This window comes from Sinocyclocheilus rhinocerous, unplaced genomic scaffold (genome assembly GCF_001515625.1).
Source record: "Sinocyclocheilus rhinocerous isolate Xijiao unplaced genomic scaffold, SAMN03320098_v1.1 scaffold472, whole genome shotgun sequence".
NCBI classification, from domain to species: domain Eukaryota; kingdom Metazoa; phylum Chordata; class Actinopteri; order Cypriniformes; family Cyprinidae; genus Sinocyclocheilus; species Sinocyclocheilus rhinocerous.
In genome coordinates, this window is record NW_015641089.1 from 49,285 (window position 1) to 60,451 (window position 11,167).

The 11,167-nt window shown below is 33.9% G+C and overlaps 1 protein-coding gene across 1 annotated transcript in view; it reads right to left on the reverse strand.

Moving 5' to 3' along the window:
- Positions 1-2,268: 2,268 nt before the first annotated feature.
- Positions 2,269-11,167, reverse strand: part of LOC107754601 (potassium/sodium hyperpolarization-activated cyclic nucleotide-gated channel 2-like) — a 54,616-nt gene continuing 45,717 nt past the window's right edge. Inside the window, exons 5-8 of the mRNA XM_016571112.1 lie at positions 10,746-10,892; positions 9,004-9,244; positions 4,402-4,566; positions 2,269-2,900 (exon numbers count right to left, since the gene is read on the reverse strand). Of these exons, the coding sequence (XP_016426598.1) occupies positions 2,269-2,900; positions 4,402-4,566; positions 9,004-9,244; positions 10,746-10,892 (1,185 nt within the window). The remainder of the gene's footprint in view (positions 2,901-4,401; positions 4,567-9,003; positions 9,245-10,745; positions 10,893-11,167) is intronic.

Below are 11,167 nucleotides of genomic sequence, written 5' to 3' on the forward strand. Positions count from 1 at the left end.
TAACAAAGCAATCGCACCAGGGTTCGTTTTAATCGAACCAAACATTACAAGTGTGAACGCACCCTCAGAAAAATAAAAGCGTTCTAGACGTATCTGATTAAAGTACTTAAGACGTGATCGCTACAAATAATCAGCAAATACACACAATTTCCATTTTGCATGAATTATTACTGATCTATTTACATGGCAGTTGTTTATATTCAGGTCACATCAATAATGCCACTTGGCATACATTCAAAATCCATTATGCACCAATCTCATTTTTGTTTTTCTAAAATCATTTTTCTTATTTTACTGCCCGTATTTGCACATAAAATAATGTACAGCATCATATTTACAATTTTAAAGTTCAAGTGAGAAAAATCTGCAGCAGTTGACAATGAAACAAACAACTACATTCTTGTAAAGAGACAAGTTCGTAAATCAACCCAATAGTTTACATCTGTTCGCAAGCAATCAACAAATCAACGATTTAGCCAACGCTCACAGGCCTGCAAACTGAGCCCACGCACAAACTTTGTATTACATTTACAGGCCATTAATATGCAGCATGTTTTAGATACTCAGTAATTTGTGCAAATCAGGATCTATTTATAACACAACAGGCAATGTTATAAAAATGCCACTGTTTAACTGTAAAATATAGAATAAATAAATAGATCTAGAAGATATTTTTACAATAATATTAAATTATATAGATAATGCTCAGTTTTTTTTTATTTTATATTATTAATTTATACGTAAATATGACAATTTTTAAGGTCTACACGGGAACAGCCAACCTTTCTGACCTTTTCAAAATTGTGACTTTTATTGTTACTTTTACTACAATTTATTGCGACTGTAGTAATTGAAAAAATCAACACAGAGAGCCATAACACATTACAAAACTTGTTTCCATCACTGAAACGCATAACTGCCATAGACCACCAAACATAAAGTGACAAAAATTACAGGTAACTTTAGAAAATGAGGACAAATTTCATAACATATTGCGAAAGCTGTGCAACCTTATCCGGTGCCTTAAAAGACGAAGTTTTGAACATTCTCTGAATAACGCTGATTAAATTGCTTATGCTGCGATATGAAGCTTTCGTATAAAAGGCAGGGCGAGAATATTGCAGAATTATATTGCATGTGCAGATCAACATGGATCACAAAAAACAGCATGATTATTTTGGTTTGCCTGCTAATTTAAACGACCCATTGCATTCAAGTCTCAACTCTCAGTGCAACCCCGGTGCAGTGAAGTATTGCCTTTATCGACACGCCTGACGAAACGGCGTAAAAATGCAAGCATTACACTCCCGTTCGTTAAAACAGTTTTATAAATTAAACGAGTAATAAGCATATGTGCACAAATTCACACGCACGCACACACAGACCATGTATATGGCTTCTAAACTCAGAATCAAGGCAGTTAAATAGAGGATTTCGTTTGACTTGTTTTTCTCAGTTGACACAGACACAACCAAAACTTGTGTTCAAGCTCAACTTTGGTTTTCGAGTAAATACAATTTGTGTGTTTTCTATTAGAACTTTTTTTTCCCTTTTTTACCTCCTTATTTACATTAAAATATAAGATCGACCAGCGGTCCATAATACTTTTTTATCTATATTTTACAACAAAATGAAACACAGGTAATTAGATTGCTACAAGTAGAGCTTATACAGAAAGAATGGAGATGTTCCAAAACACTTTTGCAAAGCGTCAAATCTCATCATTGTCATCTCTTGCAAGTCCCTGATTTTCTAGTCGCCCGATTGCATTGTATGAACTCTACGGAAAAAACCACGTAACACACAACAGGATTTCTCCATTTCACTTGGGACAATAAAGACAAATATATTAAGAGGTATCAGAAGCTGTACAGGGGCAGCACTAGCGAGGCATCCGACCTCGTGAATCTATTCGTAGCGGAGATGTTAAATCTATTAGCGGTAAAGGTGAGGTCACATTAGCGATATTTGCCAACGTGAAACTCGTGACTGCGAGAATTCCTATTGGAATGACTTTCGCCCGCAAAATTTCGGTAAATGTGACCACACCTTAAGTCTGTCTGAACGCCCTCCCTTTGGTTCCTATGAAAAGCCACCCTTCAAGCGTGGGACTCGAGCAAAAAGAACGAACTGTGACTCACAAAAAGTATCGCAAAGAGTCTCAGAGTTCTCGTCAGAGGTTGGACGATAGCCGGGATCTGGCTGTGAAGTCCGTCTCGGGAAGGCTGACTATGGAATCTTTCTTGCGTATAACCGAGTCTGGTCCCACTACGGCGGGCGGGGCGGAGTGCCTGTAGGGGGTGGCATGGACGGATAATTCCCAACCGCGGACGCTTGGTGGGGGAGCGCCATTCTCTGAGTCACTGCGCTCCGGACCCCGGAAGGCCCCGGGATGGCAGGATGGGGTGCTTGAGGTGGGCCGATCGATGTCGAGGAGACGCGGGTCGACGGTGGTGGACTGGGTGCGACGGGTGGAGCGCCAAGCGGACTAGCTATAGTGACACCAGCGAGCGCGGCAAGCGCCGACTGAGACTGCTGTGGAGAAACAGTCACCGGGCTAGCAAGGTTTTGCACTACCTGGAACCGTCGGACCATCCGAGGTGACTGCATGGTGCTGGGACCCACCATCGGACCGAATTGGGGACAGAAGCTCATCGCCACCGCCTGCTGTAGAGAAGCGATGGCAGAGCTGCCGCCCTGAGGCTGGCCAGGCGGAGCAAAGAACCCGCCAGGGATGGAGGGCGTCATGGACATGGAGCGCGGGCGCTGCAGGTCAATCAGCTTCACCATCTCGCGGTCGTACTTCACGATCTCTTGGATCATCTCGTTCTCGTGGTTGTTTAAGATGCCGGAGTTTAAGTCGTGCTGCACTTTGTTCATTAGGATAGAATTCTTTTTTCCTGCAATGAGAGATTAAAACAATTGGCATTTTTCAAGGGTACGGTACACTTTTGCATTCCATTAACATAAAAAGTACAGAATTATCCCAAATTTTAAGAATTCAAAAAAACAAAAAGGCAAGACAAGTAAATAATCCCTTTTTTTCCACTTTGTCAAGCTTAATCCTACAAACATGCTAACAAATTTATTGTAAGAAATATGATCAAATAAATACATTAATGTTTCAGTTGATTATTTTATAATTGTGCTTTAATTTATAATGAAATAATTGATTAAATAATTTGTTTATTTCATGTTGATGCTAAAAATGAACAAAATCATAGTTTCATGCCCTATTATGTAAATTTCACATAATTATGTTGTATATGGAATTTGCCTTAATAAAAATAATAATAAAATGATTATCATAAACAACAATAATACTAATTATTATTATTATTATTTTGTTCAAGTATTATCAATATTTTGTGCAAGTAAAAAATGTTTAGAAAACATACTGAATCACAATGTAAAAACAAAATCATTTCAAATGGATACACCTTATAGACACGGAAAAAGTAACAGAAAACTCCCTATAGCACCTTTTAGTGAACTACTACTTGACAAAATCTGCATTTTTTTTCCAATAAAAGTCTAGAGGAAAAATACAGACTTGATACAACTTGCTCTATGAACAAAAGGAATATTCAGTAGTCCAAATTTAAATTGATGATTTATGCGATTTTACAACTGAATTAACAATAGGTATGGACCAGGATGGTTGACTAGTCATCCAACAACCGACTGGTCTGTTAATGACATCATTTAATGTGTTAATCTATTTTTTTCTATATACTATCATATTTTTAACAGCAGTTCTTTAAACATCAATTTCGAGGCATACCATCTCAGCATGTGTATTTGGCATGCTAAAACACTTTATGAGAAGTTGTTCATAAATTTATCCTTGTTAAAGCATTCATTCATCACAGCCATTAAAAAAACGCCTTCGTAATAAACTCGCTGCTTTCAACAACCCATTTACTGCAGTGAATTTAAAACACATTCGGATTTCAAATCGCCTGCTGTGAGCAATTTTCCTGTTCTTATGCAGAATCCACAGGATCTTTATTAAAACTATAATAGATTTGAGCAAAAAAGACTGAATCTTTTACTGGCTATTTACTTCTTGAATATCTATCAGTTACCCTGTTAAAGGACTGTGCTAATTGTTTATACTGTACATGGCTAAGTAACACATCAGATCAAATCCACATTTTTGCTTTTAAACCCACCAGAACAATTACATTAGAAGTCAAAGAGACAAGTGCATTACTGTTAACAGGTTTTCTGTTGTTTTTTACGAGCTCAACATTATCGACAAGTCAATATTATGTCCTGTGGTAATCAACACAGATGCCGTCCATAAAGCTTAAGTTGTATTGAACCCTGAATAATCCTTTAAGGCATTAAAATGTTCACATTTTTGTTCTTCGAGAAGGTGTTTCAGGTTTCGCTTACCCAAGCGGTCCAGTCGGTCAATGGCCACGGTCTCAAAGGCCCTCCTCATCATGGGATACTCCTCCAAAACCTCATTAAAATTGTCCACGGAGAGCGAATACAGGCGACAGTAGGTCTCCGCTCGCACACTCGCCGTCCGACGGCCTCGCGTCAGCAGACAGATCTCTGACAGAGAGGGAAAAACACACCAGAATAATTAAAAAACATCTTGATATTGCCATTCATTTGGGGAAAGGAACTTTGTGACCTTTTCTAGATGCCAAGTGTTTTTAAATTGCTCGAAAACTAAAACCCTGAAGAGTCCTCCATAGAACAGGGAATGAATTTCTGCATGCGTAAAGTAATTAAAAACCTTTATCAAGTATGTGATTTGAATGATTATTACAAAATGATGAATTTCTTGCTTTATTGAGATTTCATGTCTTAAAAATGAAGGGTGTAATTATTTCAGCATTAAAATACTTTCCCGTATCCTATTTTATATGGATATTCTGTTATAATTCACTCACCTTTTTGTCATTGCAAACCTGTTTAACTTTCTTCTGTGGAACACAAAAATATATTTTGAAGAACATTTGGGGTCCAAACGTCATTGGACCCCATTGAATTTCATTGTATGAACAAAAAGAAAACAAGTGTTCCACAGAAGAGAAAAAAAAAGTCTCGCAAATCACAGACTTTGTTTCTCATAATTGCAAGATATAAACTCACAATTGAGTTATAAAGTCAAAATTGCAAGATATAAATTTGCAATTCTGAGAAAAACATCGGAAAAAGCTTCCATACCAAGGCTGCCAAAAAAAAAAAAAAAAAACTGTAACATTGTGAAATATTGAAATTTAAAATAACTGTTTTCTATTTGAATATATTTTAAAATGATAAAAAATAATTTAAAATCAGCATTAGAATGATTTCTGAAGGATCATGTGACACTGAAGACTGGAGTAATGATGCTGAAAATTCAGCTTTGATCACAGGAATAAATTACATTTTTAAAAATATTACAATAGAAAGCAGTTATTTTAAATTGTAATAATATTTCACAATATTACTGTTTTTACTGCATTTTTGATCAAATAAATGCAGCCTTAGTGAGCAGAAGAGACTTCTTTTAAAAACATAAAAAATCTTCATTATTCCAAACTTGACTGGAAGTATATATACGTCACACATGCATACACACATTTATATATGGCCTTGTTTCACGGTGAGTGTTCAAGGTTATTTTGTGTCTATATTTAGAGGATCACACACTCACAGGCTCTCTAAGATTAAATTTACCCCATATGATATTGAAACACAACTAACATCTAGCTCCTCCGGGTGGGAGAGAAATAACCCATAAGAGCCTCCGAAGATAATAAACATCATTCATCGTACATGCTGTGCGTCATTCTGTGCATTAAGTCCTGACCCATCCATCAGGGTCCTCTGTGTGTTCGGTCCATTTCCCTGTCTGCTCCTCAAATCAATCCAGAAAATCCAATTCACAACCTTGGAAGCCTTGGTGCATTTTAGGGAACTTCGTCATCCAGCAGCGTTCATCCGGAGCCGGGGTCATTCATCAAACCAAAGGCAGTAAATTAAAGCCACAATCACAGGCACGGACATAAAGGTGAACACACACATGCACTCACGCACCGGTGCAACACAAACACTCTTGTGTGGACGACCACATGAGCACAGCACCTCATTTGCATCTAATTTGTTCTTTCTTCTGATTATACACCTTTAAAATGCACTCACATATACACAAATGCTACTGCAAGCCATAAAGAAAAGTCTCTTAGACAATAAATGGAGAGCAAATTAGGTTTATTATAGTCAACAAAAACATTAAAAAAAAAATTCTGTTACTGAAAATAAACCGTAACTGTAATACAGTAAAAATGTAAGTTATTATTTTTCAGCTAGTTCCAAGATTTCTCATTTTGTTTTATTTTAATTGTAGTTTTACTAAAATAATTATAACTAAATAAACAAACAAAAAAATCTAATAAATAATAAAGCCAATAATAATAATAAAGTCTATTTAAAAATGGCAAAACCACACAAACAAAATACCTCAAAGTTTAACTAAAATTAAAGACAAAACAGAAAATATAAAAATAAAAATCTTTTTTTAACAGAATTTTGTATGTAAATTCTTATGCTTGTCTGATGTTTTTCTGGAGAAAAAGACAAAAAAAATCATAAAAAATTGTTAATGATTTTTTTTGTCATTTTTACAATTTATTTTACTCTTTTTACATTTATTAAGTAAATGTATTAAAAAATTAATGTATAATATATACTGTATATATATATATATATTATACATGTATTTTTTAAATTAATACATTTACTTAATATTACAGTATATAGTCTTTGCTGTACTGGGTTTATGGTAATATAAACAATAAAACTTAAAATTGAAATTAAAAAAATTATTTTGCAATATGATAATGAGAATTTGGAGGGAAATGTGCTTACTTGTCCTGAAAATAATGTCAAAATACAAAAATCACGTTTTTATTTTATTCAAAATATAATTATGTCTATTTAATTTTTAGGTGCATTTTATATTGTATAGATCTATAATTTACATAAAGCATATGGGTTAATCACTTTGAATCTGTCATTAAATATTACGAAAAATAAACATTTTAATTAATGAATTGACTTAGTATTTGTAGAATTTTGTTGAATTTATGCAAGTATAAACCATTACATTTAAAAATGTTTTAAAAATTGCAATTGCAAAATTGCATTATCAATTAAATTGATAATGGAAATTTAGAGGTAAAATGTGCTTAATTGTCCTGAACATAATGTCTAAATACAAAAATGTGATTTTTAAAAAATATATATAATTGCCCTTTTATTTGATTGAGGTGACATTTCACATCCATTTGATATCTCTGTAATCTTACTGTAAGATAACAAGTGGTCTATTTTTATTTCGCCAAACGAATTCTACATGAAACATTTGATACAAATTTGATAATGAATTGAACCTCGATTGAGAACTTCATTAAAAACAGCAGTACAGTTTTCCTGTGGTAATACTGAGACTGATCCTTCTACACACACGATCAGGCAGCTTCTCTCTTTTCTTCCTTGATCTCAGGCCACACAAGACATAAGTTCGTCTTTGACCTTTCCAAGGTCACGCGCCGAGAGCCTCCTGCCCTCTGCAGCTGAGATCGGCTGACTCATGCGGATTTAAGGCTGCAGAGGGATCGTGTTCCTCTCCTCAGCATCACACTCTCTCTGGATCTCTCCGTCAGCTCATAACCATCACAATTTAATTCGACGCTGCTGCTGTACTTCTGCTTTCCAGAGGATTCAGAAACTTTTGCAACTTAAGAAGCAAAAACAGTGTCCCAACAAGGAGCAACACGATACGTTTCAGCAATACTTAATCTATCCACACTAAAAGCAAAAATGCTTTTAAATAAACAAGCGTAACTTGTTTCAGTTGAGGTTAGGATGCACTGTTAAGGCTTGTTCACATTAAAGGTGTGGTCAATGTGTTATTTTAATACCATTGAGATACTATTATAATTTTAGCAATATTTTAAATTAGTTTATATTTTTATATTTCCTGTTTTCATTTAAATTTTTGTCAAAGTTTTAGCAATTTGTATTAGTTTTTGTCAAAGTTTTAGTAATTTTTTTTTAAAATAAATTTAAGAATGATAACTATAACAATAACTATAACCATTATATAAGAGAATAGCAAGTTCACACCATAATTATATGATAACGGCACAGAAGAAAGATATGGTTAGAATCACTTTCAGATCTATTTTTTTTCCAGCTGATAAACAAAGAAAAATCATCAGCCAATCAAAATCCATTTGACTGCATTTATATGCACAGAAAATAACTGAAATGCACGTTTAGAATAAACAGTGCTACTGTCTGTTGTTGTGAATATACAGTAGTTAAAGTTATAGTTATCGTTCTCTTGTGAACAGGCCTTCGGTCTTAAGATGGAGCAGCTTCGCTGATGACACTGAAAAGCATATCATTTTAATGTTAAAAAACTGTCTCTCATGCAATTTTAATGTTCAGAAACGACTGTAAGTAAACCTCTTCCTGAAGAGTGCAAACTGAGGTGCATTCAAAACATTGCTCTGTTCATTTCAACAGATGAGGGACAGGTATATCCTTTCAGGTTAGCACATGGGGAAATGTTTGGGGGAAAAAATTATATTCAGTTTGATGCAGCAGAAATTATGCACTTCACCTTTAAACGTTTGGAAAATACAAATGGTCCATTAAATGATGTCAGAAACACTGGCTAGAGAATAATGAGTGCTTAAATTTAGATTTTTAAATCACAATGAGATCTAAATAATTAGATCAAGTTCAGGCTGGATGAGATGCATGAAGTAAAAGCAAAAAATGTTGATTGCGAACACGAATGTGCCTTTAAAGTTCAATTCATTTACCTTCGAAATAATCACAATACGTAAAAAGGACTAACATAGAAGGGGTCACACCATATTTGGCTTAAATGTTATGGGGTTCAATAAGGATTTGAGCAGTTTAATTAAGTAAAGTGATGGTTTAATTCCCATCTTATTTATGAGGTTAATTTGAGTGGCATCGTACCTCCGAAGTAGGAGCCGTCGGAAAGTTTCATGCCAACCGTTCCTTTGGTAATCACGTTCACCACGCCGTGTTGGATGAAGTACATCTTCTTGCCGATGGTTCCCTCACGGACGATGTAATCGCCTGGTTGGAAGACCTCGAAACGGAGCTTCGTCAGCATGGCTGTCACAAAGTTGGGTTCGGCGTTGGCGAACAGGGGCATGGAGGCCACCAGCTTACGGCAGTTGAAGTTCACAATTTCCTGAAGCAGATGGAAAGAAGTCCAGAGGGTGAGAGAAATGCATAAACACATATTTCACATACACAGCATTTACATAAACATAAGGGTGAATCACATGAAAACTGTCAAGAAAAGTTGATGGATGGATAAATGATATTTTTAAATAACATTACATATTTTAAATAATATTAATATAATTACTAAAATAATACTTAATGTTATTTTAAAATATGTTAATAATAATAATAATAATAATAATAATAATAATAATAATAATGGTAATTTGAAAATAAAAATAAATTTACCTGAAAATGCAATAATAATAATAATAATAATACATGAATAAATATTACAGCCTAATATTTGTTGTAATGATTTAATAATAATAATAATAATAATAATAATAATTTGCAAACAGAGAATTAAAGTACCTTTTATAGTGTTATAGCCTAATATTTTTTAATCTTTTTTTAAATTTAATTTAATTATTTAATTATTATTAATATAATTATTTTAATTGTTAGAAATAATAATTTAAAAATAAAAATAAATTAAATTAAAACTGAAACTATTAAAAATAAAAGAAAATTCTAAATATTAATAAAAATGGTAATAGTATATAAATAACAGTAAAATAACACTTCTTTAATTTAATTTTAAACTTAAATAAAAATACAAGTAAGACATATTTAAGAAATAGAGCTTGAGATAAAATATGAGAGATAAAATAGGTAAATATCATTTGATCAAGCTGTAATTGTGTCAAATTATGCCAAAAGTCTGAAAATATTCTTTAATTGCATTTATTTAGGAATCATAAAATGCTATGAAACAGCAAAACATAAGCAGAGTTATTATACTTATAAAAGAAAAAAAATTAATTTACCAGAAATTTTAATAATAATAATAAATATTTTAATGATAATAATAATAATTTGCATGAAAAAAATTGAACATTATTATTGTATAGTCTAGTCATTTTGGTATGGAAATTAATTTATGTTAATATAAAAAATACCATTTATCTGAAGATGTAATAATAATAATAATAATCCTCATCATCATCAATTTGCGTGGAAAAAATAAAACTTGTTATTATGGTATATTACAGCCTAATATTTGTTGTAATGAATATAATTGTTGTAATGTAATATATAATTTGATTATGAGGTTAAATTTGACCCGGAAATTTCTTGGTGCAATTCAGCCATAATGAATCATATTAAAGCATAAACATCTATACTCAAGTAGCTGAATGTTTGTTAGGAGCTTTATATTCTCTTAAAACAGCATTAAATGCAGTGAAAGCTGGAAGCCATTCTCAGAAGGGACTTATCTGTTTACTGTGACACAAATGAGTTTGGAAGCCGTTCCCGCTTCAGCGTGGTTTCATTGTTTTGGAAAGCTCTGCGAAAACTGCAGGGCCTTCTGGGAGATTTTTTCCACAGATGTTTACAGACATAGACAGACCTTTGCAAACACACAGATAACCAAACACACACACACACACACACACACTCACCTCTCTGAGCGGCTCGTTCAGCTCCTCTAGGATGCTTTCTTCATCAAACATCTTACCCTGGTAACGGTGCTCATAGTAATCGTGGATTTTCTGTCGGAAATCTGCTGGAAGTTTGTGGAAGGACATGTACTGCTCCACTTGTTTGTACTGCAGAGACAAAAAGACAGAAATGTAAAGAAAATGAGGAAGTTTCTACATCTACAGCACTTTCAGCAGTAATGCACTAATGCATAAACCCTGGTTTAAAGAAGTGAGAGACAGTATCTCTCAAATGGACCATTGACAATCCTAATTGAGATTGTAGATAGAGGTCCATTTGACAGATAGGTGGCGGTAATGCACTTATAAGTCTGCGATCCGCCATAAAGCAAGAAGAAGAAGAAGACGCGTCACGCGTGTAGAAAGATTCGTGCGCTCAGGAC